Source organism: Aotus nancymaae, unplaced genomic scaffold, assembly GCF_030222135.1.
Source record: "Aotus nancymaae isolate 86718 unplaced genomic scaffold, 86718_ANA_hifiasm-v0.15.2.pri h1tg000010l, whole genome shotgun sequence".
Lineage (NCBI taxonomy): Eukaryota > Metazoa > Chordata > Mammalia > Primates > Aotidae > Aotus > Aotus nancymaae.
Window position 1 is genome coordinate 8,231,607 of NW_026988421.1, and position 16,867 is coordinate 8,248,473.

Here is a 16,867-nt window from a genome sequence, read left to right on the forward strand (position 1 = left end):
GGGAATTTTTGACTCCAACTACTGAATTTATTTGCCAAAAGTCAATCAAGATAAAACTGAGGAATAAGAGCTCTGGGCTAGAACCTGAGCTCCCAGCCGTTAGGAAAGTTCTCAAGGTTGCCCTTAAAATGAAGGGATCAAACCAAAGAGATGGTTCCCAAAGGTGTGACTCATCATTGGTGGGATATGAGTTAGTTTGAGGTGCAGCATCTTCTATTTTAACAGTTGCATATTTATTGTGTTAAAATCTAAAAGTTCACATTTAATTTCATTCTGATTAAGGATATTTTCAGATATGCATGGGTGTGAATTGATTAGATTAGAACGTTCACTGTTTAATTTTTGGACATTTAAACATTGTTTTATATGTTCACTGTTTGTTAACCTCCTAGGTGTGGCAAGTGGTCCTGGTTCTCCATTTATGGTGTGATATCAGGTTCCCTTGTAAAGTGAATTCACTTAAGTAAAAAAATGAAGAGTCAAGTTAAGAGAAAGTATTATGAAAATATAGTGAGAGCCATAGGTGGGTAATGGCTGGGATCATGCAGGGGACCTGAGTGGCTGATGCTTGGGGAATAGTGGCTTGGGGACTGTCTGTGATTTCCCCATGGCTCTGAGTGCAGTGGGGCGGAGACTCATGGAGACAGAGGGAATGTCATTAGCTCAGAATCAGGGCCCACTTGAGCAGATGACACTGGTATCCTCGTGGTAACCACAGTTGTGGGTGAGCCAGTCGCTGTGTAGGTACTGCCACAGCCTGGTTTCTGTCCCCATGCACCCCACATCATCCAGAGCAATGGGGCCCTGGCCTCTCGAGAAATGTGCCTGCCCCAGGGCTGCCACTACCTCGCCGCAGTCCAGCTGCCTGCACACCACCTGGGCATCATGCATGTCCCAGCTGTCATCACACACTGTGCCCCAGCTGCCATGGTAGTGCAGCTCCACACAGCCCTCACACGAGTGGCTGCCATTGGTCAGCCTGAGAGCCACATCTGGGAAAGACAGACAGGCCAGTCGCCACCCAGGGGGCTCCCCCTTTGCTGCTGTGTTGCAGAGGAATGTCGGCATTTCCTTAGAGCTGTCGAGCTTTGAGGGCTCCCTCTCCTTCTTGGGGAGGGAACCATTGCTGGTTAAAGCTGGCTGCAAAGGGGCTTCAGGTTTGACCTCTCACATCATGGTGTTTTTTTTTTTTTTTTTTTTTGCCTGTGTGTGGGGTGTTTTTAAAAGCCTTTTCCCCTGACCAGATTATCTACTTCATAGAGGTCAAAGAGAGCCCCTGAAGTCTTGTGTAAAGTGAAAATCACCAAGCATGCAAACCCTGTTGCTGCTCTTAGTGTAGAATAATGTTCTTTAGACCAGGTGAAAGGAAGTGGCACATGGTTTTGAATAAAACAGCCTTCAAGACGGGGTAGGTCCAGTCTCTTTCTCAGCATAGTGTGAAGTGCATCTGTCATCCAAAGATGCACGTGATGTGTTATTGTAGGGCAGTGCTGAGTGTTCTACCAGCTTCTCCAAGCCTTATCCTGGAAATAAACTAAGAAGCTTGGGAAACCCCTTTCAAATCCCTAGTGCCCAGACGACTGAGGCAGCTGTTCAGCTTCGCATTGTCACCACACAGGGCTGGGGGCTGAAACGATTGCAGGACTTACTGGTATCATTCTCATCTTGCACAAGAGACTCATAAGATGCATAGAAGCCGACGTTGGTGATGATAGCGTTGCTATGGAACACCACTGACATGCGGTTGTAGGAGGAGGTAAATATTGGGATCTTCCTGGAACAGAATCTCCCTAGCGAAAAAGGTTCACTTTGTGGGCCATCAAAGATTTCAATGAAGTCGTATGGACAGCCATAGAAATCTTCCATTCTGTGAAGTAAAACAGTATCATTCAGACTCGGTCCATTGGGGCTTTCTTCCCAGTAAGCACTCCCTGGATTGGTTCAGGAATTGATCAGGGAAAAACTTTCTGAAAACTACATCTCTTCAAACAGGCTGCAGGAGATAATGACCCTATTGATGTGGGCAGTAAGTATCCTCCTATTTTTAAAAATCTTTTAATTTTTAAAGTTTTACTTCGATGGTATTTTCTGAATATGTATTACAAACATGTGGGATAGAATTTAAGTGGTATTGATAGGCATATGGTGAAAAGTAAAATGTTCTTCCAGCTTTAACTATTGGTCCCCTCTTACTTCACTCCCCTTCCTACAAGCAGCTTCAGTGAACAGTTTTTGTGTATTCCTTCCAGAAATAGTCTGTGCACAAATGGCAACACTCTGTACTATTGTCCATGGCTTTCTTACAGCTCATTCCATAGCAGTACATACTGTGCGTGTATAGCAATATGTGGATGTACTAAAATCTGTTTAACTAATTCCCTATGGATGGACAATTAGATTGTTTCCAATCTATTGCTACATGAGAATGTGCCATGATTATCCTCAGTGCACATGAGACTTTATCTGTAGACCAAATTCCTGGAGCTGGAATTGCTGGGTGAAAAGATCTGTGCATTTAAAATTTTAATCAATATTACAATGGGCCCTCAAGGTCTAGCACACTTTTGAAAATTAAATATGGATTTTTTTGGAAGGAAAGGGGAGGGAGGTAGTAAAACTGGAGTGCATAACTGAATCAAGAAGAAAGCAAAGGTAGGAAATATTTACTCACTTCACCACTTCAAACGTAAGTCTCACATGAGCCCCGACATCTGCTTGTATGTCCCAAGTGCACACCACATTTGTGGGGTAATTTTTAGGATACCAAGGACTGGAGAAGGAGCCTGAATTATTTGTGAGCAAACCGCCACAGTGGAAATTTTCATCTGTAACGAACAGTGAAGAAACCCCATCAAAAGTGGGCATTTACTGCTGCCTCTGTTTTCAGGGGGTTCAAGAGGTGACAAAGTGAGGACAGAGGTAAGGAAGACTTGTTCTAGGGGCTGCTTTGGCTGATAGCTGGAAAGGTTGGCTTCGGAGAGTACCCCGAGCTCCCAGTGCTGTCCTGTGGGCAATGAAGATGGTCAGATGTGTTTTTGTGACGAGCAAGTGATGCGACATATGGTTGAAAGGGCTCTGTGAACCTATGTGCCCAATAGGTCTAAGCTTATAGTGTCAATGATAAAGGAGCAAAGACAATGAGACCACAGCACCCTTTCTCAGCATCACATGTTATAAAACAGCTGGTGTTAGAAAACTCCTGGTTGTACTGTATGCAAATCTCAGCTGAAATCAACATCAAGATAGCTTAAGCTATCCAATTTACAGCCGAAATACTGGATTTGGTGAGAAATGTGTGCCAAATGGAGAACAAAGTAAATATAAAACCACGTGAAGAGGTTCTAACAGCCGATGTACCTATAGGGGGGTTGTCACCGGTGGAGTCTGTGGAGACACAGAGAAAAAGTGACACTGTGAGCAAGGACTTTTATCCAGAATGTTCCTTGAAAATACTCAGAAACACTGACACTATAAAGCTGTGATTTCTCTATGGCCCAATGGACAGAGATGCCTCTGGCTCCTCCAGGGTTCAGACACTTGCACACTCCCTGCGTGGATGAGTGTCATTAGATAAACTTGTTGAGGGCTGACCTGGGATGTCTTTTTTTTCCCTCCAGCATCCTACAGTGTAAACATCCCTACAAGCAGTTACCCCTCTCTTCACAGCAGATACTGAATGACCAGGGATTACATTCCTGGTGAATCTGAACTCTCCCTCCCTCCTACCACTCCGTTGTCCTCTACTGTCCCATGGCCTCACCATTTGGTCAACTCTACTGAGCTGCATTGCTCTTTTTATTTAGCAACAGAGAATTTGGATGGGGTCCCAACCTCAGGATGTGTCACCAGGATTCACTACGTCAGGGACCTGGCAACAGTTAGAGCTGTATAGAAAAGTCATACCTGTTGGTCCTGCATTTGGTTTGCCATCAACACCTATCCAAAGACAGAAGAAAGAACGAGAGATGGATTGAGTAAGGCGGTTACATAACTCACACAAATATTGGGTTCTTTTTTCAGGATCAAACATGTTCTTTTCTGGGCAGTTGGGACTGTAGTATCAAAACCCATCAATGTTGGTTACAAGATTGGCAGCCTATAGCAGTGCCCATGGGGGAAGGTAGCATACTTTCCTCTTCAGTCTCATGATGGTGCAAGTGAAACCTGGTATTTATTTACTTTGGTCAGTTATTGGGCTGATTGAGCTTTAGACACAGAGCTGAGTTGTCTTTAACACATTACCTCGGGGAGGTGTGATACTTACATAGTCCAGACCTATGTGTGATCTTGGATATGCCTTTGTGGCTGCATCAGTACAATGAGGCTACTAATAGTCTCTACTTTATTAGTAGTGGTAGAGATTAAATGAGAATAAGAATGTGCCAGTTTTAGCATAGAGCCTGGCATGGGTTCAGCACTTGTATATCAGCTACTATTCGCAGTCAGGTGCTGGTTGTCACCAGCACCATGGCTTATCATTGCTGGAATAGGATGGCTGATGGCAAACCCTCTATTTAATTACCACAACTTTTCAGGTGGGATCTCGAACAGGTGGAACACTTTAAGTGAAAGAACACTAACTCTGAAGCAAATTTACTTAAGCAGTTGGATTGAAGCCCAGGGTTCATTTCTGAGTTACTGCCTGCTGCTGTTGACATCTCCCTTCCCAGAGGTGACTGGTGGGGAGACTCTCCCTGAGGGGTGCTTTGTGCCCCCAGGTGCTCACCTGAGCAGATGACGCTTGCATCCTCGTGGTGTCCACAGTTATGGGAGAACCACCCGTTGTGCATGCATTGCCACACCTTGGCTTCACTTCCTGTGCACTGCACGTCATCCAGAACGATGTGGCCAGTGCCACCATCAAAGTAGCTCTGAGACAGGGCTGACAGGGCCTCACCACAGCCGAGTTGCTGGCACACCACCCTGGCATCCGTCAGGTCCCAGCTGTCATCACACACCGTGCCCCAGGTGCCGTTGTAGGAGACCTCCACCCGGCCCTCACACCTGTGGCTACCATTCACCAGTCGCAGGGACATACCTGGCGGAAAAGCAAATGGGGCCTTCTGAGCTGTGGTAATGTCTCCAGACTCTAGGACTTCTGCAAGTAGAAAATGTTATCTAGCACTCGGACACCTATTCCTGTATTAGGCTGTTGGGCTCTAGACAGGGTGGCCCTGGGTTCTGATTTGCCTGGAATAGTCCTTGTTTATGAATGTCATAGATCAATTAATACCTGTTAATTATCTTAGAGTTCTTCTTAAGTTGTCAAAAGTATTCCAGGTGCAGGATAAATTACATGGTCACCCTAAGCGTAAGCCATTGGGAACTTTAAAGCGTTCCTCAGATCCTGCTGCAGAACCTAAGAGCTCTCTAAGTGTTCTTGATGGTTTTCATATTAAATTCAGCTTGAAGCAGGTGGCTAGTTGAGGTAGTTTTGTGCCAGAATGATTTTTCTATTGCATTTTCCTTTACTTCTTTGCAGAAGAAGGAGGCTTTCTTTTGGATCCATCTACACACACGGTCAATGCAAACTATGAGATTTCAGGCCATCTGTTTCTTCAGCCAGGATGCTTTGCTGGAGAAAAGTGACAGGGAGTAGCAGAACAGGGTGAGAGTGAGGTCGGGGGCTTTTAGTGTGGGCATGGATGTCACTCCAGATGTCATTAATGAAGGTCGGATTTAGAAAGCATCTTCTCTTTTAAAGGGCAATAGCATAAATCAGCTCTAACTCCCAAGGTATGTGTGTTAGGGTACCTACCGCTCTCCCTTTCATCTTGCTGAACTGTGTTGTACAGAGCATAAAACCCTGTGTTGGTGATCATGGCGTCACTTCTGAACACTGCAGTCATGATGTTTGAAGAGGAGATGAACGTGAGCTCTGCCCCAGCACAAAACCGGCCCATGGAGAGTGAGGCAGCCTGTGGTCCATCAAACAGTTCAATAAAGTCGTAAGGACACCCATAGATGTCCTCTAATCTGAGGACATGAAGGCAAAGTTAACATCTCCAAGGAAATCTGCAAAATGTTTTAGATAGAGTCATCTTTTGCATAGCATCCAGCCAGAAACTGCAGTCATCACTGCTACACACCCTACTCATCATTTGTTGAATCCACCCTCCTGTACTTTCCTGCTGGGACTGCCCCAGATCTGTTGGGCTCTCATCTTCCACCCAGTCTATTTCAGTAGCTTCCCGCCTGCTATTCTGGCTTCAGTCTCTCCTTCCCTCTTTCTCTCTACCAAGTGTCTCCTGAATGTCCCCCAACACTTTAATTCAAATATCACCACTCTTTGGGGGTGGTGGCAAATGTCTAACAATGTCTCGCTGGGTAAAACTCTCCAGAAGACCCAGAGCAGGGAGAAATGGTGACAGCTGTAAGAGCTCCAAGGGTCTATTGACTCCTTCCACCAATGCCCTGACCTGCCCTGTTCAAACCAAGTGTTTCATAACATGTTTCATCCAACCTGGACGATCAGAGAAGCTGACCCTGGCCATCCCACCTACTGCCATCTTCTCCTTCTTTATTTTCTATCCCATTATTATGATGGTATTTTTTTTCTTCATAGAATTTTCAACTTATCACTAGTTGAAATTGTCCGTTGAGTTATTGGTTGATTTGAGTACCATTTCTCTTCTCATCTAGAATATAAACTCTGTGAGGCTGGAGATCTAGAATATAAACTCTTGTCTTGGTTGGCACTATGAGCCTATTTCTAGTCTAGGGCCTGCTCAATAAATTGAGTGGAGCCTCAATAAATATATGGTGAAAGAACATCGACACTGATCTAACATGATAAAAGTATGAGATATACATATTTGCATTTAAACAATAGTAAGTAGCCTTTGATGCCTACATGATAAACTCTCATTGCATAATATATACAAGATAGACATAATTACAGTTGTATACAAACTAAATACAAGATTTGAAAACCTGCTTATTGCAGAACACATCTGTTCCAGTGAAGTAAAAGCCAAGTACCTTAAAATAACCCATTTTTATTTTTTTAAAGTAAGTGACAGAATTTGTGTGTACGGTGACAATAGTGTTGCAATAACAGGTGACACTGCAACCTGATCAATCATTTTGTCAGAAAACAGAATATGCTTTAATTAGCAAGAATGAAATAGCATTAACAGTAATGTCAAAAACTGCAGTTACTTTTGCTCCTGCCTAATACTTTAAATATAGGTATAATTTTTACAAATTGAGGGGAAGAAAGTCCCATAGGTGCTGAACTATATGAAAAAAAGAAAGCATCAGTGTAAATCAGGGTTTCTCAATCGCGGCACTATTGATATTTGGTCCTGGATAACTCTTTTCTGGACAGGGATTTGGGGGAGCTGCCTTGTGCACTGCAGGACACTTAGCTGCATCCCTGGCCTCCACCCACGCGATGGCAGTGGTACCCCCCAATTGGAACAATAAAAAATGTCTCAAGACCTAACCAAATGTCTCGTCAGGGTATATAATCACTTCCAGTTGACAACCACTAGTGTAAATAATAACTTTATGTTCTGAGAAACAAAAAAAAAAGCAAATTTTAATAAATCTAGACTTTTAACATCAAAATTCAGAAATCAGCCAGTATGGTCTGGCTTTTGGCAACACTTTAAACAGCTCCTTAATTTGTGTACTCCAAAATTATAGTAGGAGACTTATGTTAGAATAAAAACTTTGACATTACAGGGGATGTGGGCTGTTACAGCTTTTTGGAATAGCCATTTCCCAGAAGTGATCAAATGAAACTGTGCCCCAAAACATTAGAACTGTGAATTTCATAGATTTGAAATACATGGTACCAACTCTTCTCACATTGCTTTTGACAAATAAATGTATGTTGAATGAAGGAATAAATGTATGTTGAATGCATGAATGATAAATGTATTTTGCTCATAATGCCCCCTGACATTAGCTTCTCTCCTTTCTTTCACAAATTATGTAGCCACCAAGTAAAGCCCCTCCTCCACTGAGTACCATTTTACATTTTTAAAAGCAGCATTTAACCATTCAGAGCCTCAACTGCTGTGGCCAATGAAGACAGATGGAAAGCAGTGGCAGAGGTCTGGGCCATACTGTGGGACAAAGTCAGAAGAGAGAATGACCCAGGTGTAACCCAGGATAGCAAGATGAAACCAGGGTTGAACATTATCAGGAAAAGTAATATTTTTGTTAAAATGTTATTCATGTATATATATATATATATATATATATATATATTTGTATATGTGAAAATGTGTATGTGTGTGTGTGTGTATACCTACATGCATATAAATATACATTAAAATAGGATAAATTCCTTAAAAATGAGTGATGGTTGGAGAAAGAAGTAGGAGGCACAAGGTGCATGATGGGAAGAATGAATGAACTGTTTAATCTGTACAAGAAAACTCTTGGTAAGGACATAATAGAAATTCTTGAAGAGAATAGGAAGCAGATTTGTGTAGCATCAGAGGGAAGAATGAAGATCAGACCATGAGGATGAGGAAGAACAGATTCGAGTTCAGATGGAGGAGGAAGCCTGTGTCTCAAATGGAACTGGTTAAGAGTGAAGGGGTGAGGTCTTCATGTGTGGGTTGTCCAAGCTGCAGCTTAATGGCCTGATGTCAGGGAGACCCATGGGGTGTTATCTCAATGCACAGGAAGTTGAGTTAAGTGATCAAAAGACTCCCCATAGCTCAGATGATCAGAGCAATTCTCTCCTAAAATGTGAAAGGATTTATCCCACAAAAGGTCACCTCGTTGAGGAAAGGATGGATTCAAATCTAAACTGGCCTTAACAGTAGAGAAAGAAAAAGTTGCTTACTTCAGGCTTGGGATCATCAGTTCTATGTGGAATTTCTCAGCCACGTGTATCACCCAGACACACTCCACATTGGTGGGGTAGTTTGTAGGGTACCAAGGGCTGGAGAAGGAACCTGATAGACTTGAAATTACTCCTCCACAAGAGTTACTTCCTCCTGAAAAAATAGATGAGAGACCCATGGTTGGTTTCTTTAGGCACACATGTTGTATTTTTCCAGATGTGGAATCCAGAATTCCATCAAGCTCAACAGTGAAGTCACTAAATGGGGAGGGATCATGCTAGGGTAGACACAGTTGTGGCTTGGCTGGTATGAGTGATTGTGCCACTGAGAGGGCATGAGGGAGGATGGAACATGCATGCTGTCATCCACAGGCAGGACCCTACAATTGACTGTGAGCGATACTGGAAATGGGATTGGACACATGCATGTAGCATGTGTGTAGTGGGGACAGCCTGTACTTCTTTAATGCTCCCCCCAGTCTCCTGCCATGCAAACCAGCTCAGCTCAGATGTGGACAACCCAACCATTTTGAGGGCTCCATCCCATCCATTGCCCCTGTGGTAACAAGGGCACACAGAAGTTCATTCTGCTTTTATGAATTATCAAAATGATTCTCTGCAGCTTAATACTGTATAGGTTATAATTCCAATGAAAGAGTCACCTTGTGGTATTGGGGCTGGAGAAATGGTAGCTGCAAAAACCAAAACCAAAGAAAATCAGGAGAGAGCTTAGCGTTCTAAAACCATCTTATACTTAACCACAAATGAATGAGCCTGTTATTACCCTTGAGTTTTAATAAATGGTGTATACACTCATTTCTCCCTGATCTGGAACGAAGCCTCTGTCCTTCTTTCAGCTGATTCATGAGAAAATCACAAACCACACACAGTTACATGACTTGTTTTCTCTCATATGCTAGGTTCCACAACCCAAGGGTTATTCTTGGGTTGACCAGTTACTAGGAATTATAGTAACATCATTGGGCTTATGATCATACCACTAAGCCTGTAGAAATTCACCAAGTGCTGAAATTCAGAAAAATAAAAATCAGAAAGCTGAGAGTCAGGGTGGAGCAAGGCAGGCTGGATACGTATTCCACTGGAGAAAGATGGACCTTAATGGGGAGATCCAATGAGTGTGTAAGGTCCCTTCTTTTTCCTTTATCATGTCTTCTTGGCTTTGATTTCTATGCGGCATGCACAGTTTTCCTTCAGTATCCATGAGGGTATTGGTTCCAAGACTCCCTAAGAATATCAAAATCTGCAGATGCTCAAGTCTCATATAAAACATAGGAGTATTTGCATAGAACCTATGTTCATCCTCCAGTATACTTTAAATCATCTCTGGATTACTTATAACACCTAATACAATGTATTATAACACTACATAAGTGGCTGTTACACTGTATTGTCCAGGTAATAAAGACAAGGAAAAAGTCTGTACATGTTCAATACAGATATAACTATTGATTTTTCTTCTTGAATATTTTTGATCCACAGTTGGTTGAATCCACAGATGTGGAATCGTGGAGACAGAAGGCCTGCTGTATGTCTATATTCTATGTATGTCCTCAATCCCCCCCTGCATGGCAGGTGCTGAGGGGAGGGCAGCTATGAAAGCCTACTCATGGGAGTGCTGGTAATTGTTTGGGTTTTACACCAAGGGTTTGGTGGGGGAGGAATTTGAAGCAAACAGGTCAGATGTCTTTGAGAACTTCTTTATCTCCATTGTCTTGTTCCTGGGCCAGCACGCCAGCAAGATGCAGAACAGTGAAGGTGATGGATGCAGTCAACTTACCTGTCATTAGTCCTTTGCCAGAAGAAGTGTAGTATATCACAGGAATACATTTTTCACTAAAAAGTGGCTCAGAAGCAATTTTCTTTTGTTAACATGCTTGGTATGCAATATTTATCTCAGAGTATGAAATGACAAAAGCCTTATATTTTTGTGTCTTGGTAGGTATATAATGTTCTATCAATGAGCACTTTTTTGGATTTGTGCTTACAATGGGATACTATTTAGACTTAAGTAGTAGCATTTTCCTTCACAGTTTCCTTAATCCCATGACTCATTCTCTTTTCCAGCCAGCTATGCATCTCTGCCTCAGAAAATGAATATTACAGTAGAGAAGAGAGAAAGGCTTTCTGAGGTTTGAAGCCCCAGGCTCCAAGAGCTGTTGATGAACTGAAAGCCATTCCCTCTCCTCCTGCTGTCTTTTCCTCCTCCCAGGGCCCAGGCCAGAACAGACTCCTTACTGGGGAAGAAGAGGAAATCCAGAGGGAATCAAAGAGAGTATGGCTGCTTGTTAGACCCCAGAAAAAGTTCTGTGTGCTCTGCCTCCCCTCCAGAGCAGCTACATAAATTGTGGGTCTCAGTGTAAAATTGAAATGTGGGGCTCTGGCCAGGGATGGGGAAATCACTTTCCCTTCCTACAGGTTACTGCCCCAACCCATGGCAGCTGGGCAACCCACAAGGAATGGAGGTCTCCATCTTGGGATGTAGTTGGGACCTGGATTGGAATGGGCAAGAGACCTCCACAGAGTGTCTTAGCAAATGTGCCATGGTTCTGCCAGCCCAGGGCAGGGACGGATGCCAGCTACCTTGTTGGGCTCTTAAACACCCCAAAATACACCCCTGACCCCAATAACTTCCTGGTGTCCAGGCCCCTGCTGGGGGTAGAATGTGGCAGCAGTCACTGGGCAGGGTCAGGGAAGAGGCTGGGCAGGGCCCAGGGGCCCAGGGAGCAGAGAAGGGGGCAGGTGAGAACCCGTCCCTGGGAAGCAGGAGGCTGCAGGAGGCAGGACCACACATGCTTCGAAATCTTGAGTTTGGGAGAAGGTCACTGTTGCACATTGACTTTGAGTAGGTTACCAGTCCACTCTGCTGTGTTGGCTAAGCCAGGAGACCCACGGAAGAGCCCTAAATGGTTTACTTCTCATCAGCAGTCTGCTCTTGACCCACTGGGAGACAGTCTGGCGTTTAATGTATCTTTTCTTTCCTGCATACTTTCATTTTATAACCCATGTCCCTAAGAGGGAAAACCTTCCCCTTCTCTCTTCTCCCTATTGACCTTCTCAGCCATAGTGACTCAGTCTTTCTCCATCTTTCTCCTCCTGCCCTCCCTTGCTCTGCCACCAGAAGAGAGTTTTGGATGTGATTCCATTTGGGAAATGTGGCTCCTTAGCTCCTTGCCTGAGTACTAGTTCTCAACGTTGGCTACACATTGGAATCACATGGGGAGCTTCAAGTATCACCGATGACTGGGAGTGACCTCAGAGACGGTAACGTGACACGTCAGGGATGCAGCCTGGAAACCAGGAATTTCAGATGCTTTCTGAGTGATTCTAGTGAGCAGCCAAAATTGGGAATCACCAGCCTAGTCACTGTCTACCAGTGTCTAGGTCAGGACAGAGGTTACATTTTAACTTGCTAAGATAGTAGAAATTCAGTGTTGGACTTACCTGGAGGTGCAGGAGTCACAACTGGTGCCCAGTCCCCAGCATCTGCATGCATACAAGAAAAAATTAGAAAAACCTGAATAACATTCTACGAAGACAAAGAAATGGTGGCTTTCTAGTGTGGGGCAGTCTCAAGCAGGCAGGTCTCATGCCACATAAGCAAAAACAAGGCCATGATTAGACTCTGGAAAAGCAGCTCCAGAACTGAGAGAGGTGCAGAGAACAGGAGCAGCCAGTTGTGTGGCCCTGCTGTGTTTGTCCTCAAAATGAAGTCAGGCTCTCAGCATTCTCTCTCTACCTGGCTGAAGGGACATTCATCTGCTGGGCCACTATCCTAAAATTCCCTGGCCCCACTCTGTGCATGGCCTTCATCCATCACTAGGATGTCTTTGGGTGAAAGATCAGAAAGAATCTATCATGGAAGGGGAAGCTACCTGAGCAGATGACACCGGCATCCTCATCGTGGCCACAATTGTGGTCTGACCAGCCAGACCTGGGGCACTGGCCAAGATAGTTCTCACTTCCTGAACACTGAATGTTGTCTAGAAGGATGTTTCCAGAGCCTGGGCCAAAGTGGGCCTTTCCAGGAGCAGCAATGGCCTGACCACACCCAAGCTGCTGACACACAACCTTAGCCTCATTCAGGTCCCACAGGTCATCACACACAGTGTCCCAGGAGCCCTTGTGTAGGACCTCCACCTGTCCTGAGCACTGGCTGGAGCCACCTGCCAGCTGCAACTCTTGTCTATCTTCTAAACAGAGCAAGATTTTATTTTTGAGTTTGGTAAGTTTTAAGTAGCAGGTGATTTCTAGCTTCTGTGTTTGTGGCTAAGGCAAACATGAGAGCAAAACCTTAAAGCCGACTGATTTCATAATAGGCTTAACGGCTTCAGGGTGAGACAGGAAGTGGACTTGAATCCTTGTTCTATGGCTTCCTAGTTGTGTAAACTTTTATAAGTTGCATTGTCTCCCTGAACCTCAGTTTTCTCATCTGTAAAATGGGGACTCCAGCAGCATCTAGAGGAGATGCTACGAATGAGAGTATACTCAGCACCCAGCACATCAGGGTTACTGCAGATCTTGTCATATGGTTTTTGTGTCACAATGCTGGGTTATGGGAGGGTAGGTTCCCAGCTGCCTTTTCGTATGTGTCTTGGATAAGGGTAGATTTAATCTGCCGAAAGGCACCTGGACCACAAGGGTGACTGTGACTTCACAGAACACAGTGGCAATGTTCTATCTGGACTGAAGGTCTGTGGCTAGTTAGAGTTATCTGATGTGGAGACACTGTAAGAACAGCCTCCCCTTACTGTGACCACTGGCTCTGTCACTTTGGTCTTCTTTCTGCTGTTCCAACACGCCCAACTCTTTCCTCTGCCTGGAATGACTTTCTTTGTCATTCATCACATGCCACCTCTTCAGAGATGCCATTTGTTCCATCCAGTCCATTGTAGTACCTTCTCCACTCCAGGCACCCTCTACTCTCCCACCTGGCTCTTATACCCAGCCCTCATCTCTATCCTCTATCACCCTTACCCCAAAACCAGTTTGTTTATTTCCTTGTTTCTTGTGTTTTGGTCTTTCACTTACCCAAGTCCACACTAGAATATAAACAACGTGAGGGCAGGGAGCTCATGTAACTGTGCTCCCACACTTACAACCGGACCTGGTACATAGCAGGACCTCCGTAACTATTGTTGATTGGATAAATGGTGGTTTTGAGTTAATGAGTGTCTGGATTTCAAATGTTGGAGCTTACTTAGCTTCTCCAGGGCAGAGTTTCAAACGTTGCTTCGAGGATGAAATATACAAGGAATTCCCTTACTTAGATACAAGCAAACCCCAAATCACATCCAGGGACTTACTACCTGGTTTTCTGGTGGCCTAAAAGAATTACTGGGGTTTCTGCAGGGGCTCCTCAGCAGCAGAGGTTTCATAGCTAGCAGGCAGTGTGCTTGCAGGGTGAAAATTGGACCTGGCTCTGGAATGACTGCCTGCAGGGTCATGGCTAACAGGAATCCCAAAGCCTCTCATTTGGATGAGACTAGGTTTCAATGTATACAAGGTATAAAACAGCCCAGCAGGTGGAGGAAGTGGAGTCTTGTCATAGGAGTGTTGAACTTCCACATTTCAGCATCTGGGCAGTTCCCAAGAGGCTGCAGATAGCAGATGCAGCCCTAAGACCTTTCATAGCACCCAGGTTTTCCCTGCAGGCAGTAAAAGCCTGGCCACTCACACACAGAATGCACATGACTGACTCATTGTAACTTCCCATGTGGCTTTCATGGTGGGAAAATCTAGCAGCTATGGAGCAGGTTTAATGAAGTCAAGTGTGAGTGTTTTAAAAGACTGAATCACAGGCCTGTACTAGTAAGGGAGTCTCTGAAGTTAGAAACTGTTCTGTCTTTTAACCACCAAAAACTACTTGAAGCTTCCTACCTGACTGCTTTTCACCCTGAGGAATGGCGTTAAAAAGAGCATAAAAGCCAGTGTTGGTTATTATAGAATCACTTTGGAACACCACTGTCATGATGTGTGAGGAGGAGAAGAAGATCACAGTTGCAGGGGCACAGAACTTCCCCATGGAGAGTGAGGCAATCCTGGGACCATCGAAGATTTCAACAGAGTCATAGGGACATCCAAGGATATCTTCCAGCCTAGGGTGAATAGACATGGAGGGGTAATGGCAGATTAGAAACTTCCTAGATATTAATGCTAAAAAAAAGTGTGACAGTCATAGAGATTAAATATTTGGATTATATTTAAATTGCACACTGAAATGTAAAATATTAATTAACTTTTTCAGATGACCTATCACAACTCTATTTTCTCTGGCTAAGGAATGTGTGGGGCTTTCACCTACAATCTCTTAATAGAAGTTTTAAAATTATAATGGTTTTGGCCAATCACAACCTACATAGGACATTAGGAAATCGTAATTTACACTGCAACTAAATTCATAACAGTCAGATCACCCCAATGATCAGCATGTAACAGACATCACAGTCAGATTTTTCCTACTTCTATATTTCACAATATTTGCCATACTCAAATTTTTGGGCAGGAACAATCTTGATTTTAAAATAAAATCAAGGCAAGATACAGAAGAGTATTTGTAGTATGGCAATTATTCATGAGGGAGGCAAGGGGAAGTGATTTTGAAGGAACAGACAATAGGTAACATAATAGAATTTGGAGGTATGGGTTCAAGGGTTTTACCTCACTGTGGCTAATTGTGTCCCTAGGGTTTTAGTCAACAAAGATAACATGTCCTGGGGCATTTCTGGCTTAGTGCATGTCTGAATCCATGGCTGTGGTAGAGTCATGATGGAACATAATTCAGTGCATGCCTGGAGCTAATGATCATGGAATTCCACAGTCTGGCTCTGTTTGTAACATGATGTGTCTCATACACAAGAAGAAGGGCTTCATGCAGACTCTTTTACAGACCCACATATTGGTGAAAAGATGGGGCATTGACATCACACGGATCTAGATGGGTTGGCCTTGGGAAAATTAGTTATCCTGTTTGAGCCTCAGGCTCCTTATCTCTAATGGAGATGACAAAGACATCTATTTTTGGGCTGTATAATCCTGGAATATGACAAAGCACACAAAGTCTGGAGCAGCAGTAAAATATCAGCTGTTATTTTATGTCATGGAGATAAAAACGTCAGTGACTTTGGAATATTTATTCTCTTTATGTCAGAGATGAGGCAATGACACTAATGTCTCCTCTTGCTTTGCAGAACATTTAAAAGATACAGGGCCCAAAGCTGGAGTAGTTGGCTAATGTGTGTATGACAATTTTCTTACTGTTTTAAATTTGGATTCAAATAAGAAAGTCTAAGAGGACAAATATTGGTATCCAGTGTACAATGAGGGCAAAGCTGTTGATAATTTTTATGGCAGTTTTAGAAAAAAAATAAAAAGAAACAGTATCAAAATATGTTAATAAACCACTTATTGAATTTTTCAACTTAGAAGTAACTCACTTGATAGTGCTACAAAATTAACCCAAAATCTGACTTGAAACAACTACAGAACGTTGGGTTCTTCTGCTTTCACTCTTAAATTTTTCCCACTAAAATAAATACTGTTAATATGATTTTACAAATCAATGTTCTTATGTACATAGAATCTTCTCTTTAAAAGTTTTCTTACTTCAGACTTGGAATTATGAGTTCTATGCGAAATTTCGTATCCATGTGGATCTCCCAAACACATTGGATGTCTGTTGGGTAGTTTTCTGGATACTGTGGACTAGAAAATGAGCCAGAGAATCTAGAAATGACCCCTCCACAAGAGTTACTTCCTCCTGAAACAACAGGAAAAATGGTGTTAGAATGTGTCCATCTGGCATTACTGTGTAATCCTAAAAAAGACCAGCTCATACATTGGTCTGGTGGAGTTGGGACGCAGTTAATTGGCCTGGGTGGGCATGCACAGCCCTTTAGCTTAGGGAAGGAGAGTCCATTCAATCTGATTCTGATGAAGCAAAAATATTCATGTGTGCAAGTTCCTTGCTTTTCCCTCTCTCTCAGCACCTGATAAAGAAAATGTCCTATTTGTCCTTTCTGCTTACAGTTTTTCTCCCCCTCT

The 16,867-nt window shown here is 43.5% G+C and overlaps 1 protein-coding gene across 1 annotated transcript in view; it reads right to left on the reverse strand.

The window, feature by feature from the left end:
* Nucleotides 1–16,867, reverse strand: part of LOC105717999 (deleted in malignant brain tumors 1 protein-like) — a 48,896-nt gene that overhangs the window by 20,335 nt on the left and 11,694 nt on the right. Inside the window, exons 11-21 of the mRNA XM_064373622.1 lie at nt 16,430–16,583; nt 14,705–14,922; nt 12,700–13,017; nt 12,269–12,310; nt 10,929–11,061; nt 5,759–5,976; nt 4,598–5,098; nt 3,904–3,936; nt 2,870–3,004; nt 2,672–2,825; nt 1,650–1,867 (exon numbers count right to left, since the gene is read on the reverse strand). Of these exons, the coding sequence (XP_064229692.1) occupies nt 1,650–1,867; nt 2,672–2,825; nt 2,870–3,004; nt 3,904–3,936; nt 4,598–5,098; nt 5,759–5,976; nt 10,929–11,061; nt 12,269–12,310; nt 12,700–13,017; nt 14,705–14,922; nt 16,430–16,583 (2,124 nt within the window). The remainder of the gene's footprint in view (nt 1–1,649; nt 1,868–2,671; nt 2,826–2,869; nt 3,005–3,903; nt 3,937–4,597; nt 5,099–5,758; nt 5,977–10,928; nt 11,062–12,268; nt 12,311–12,699; nt 13,018–14,704; nt 14,923–16,429; nt 16,584–16,867) is intronic.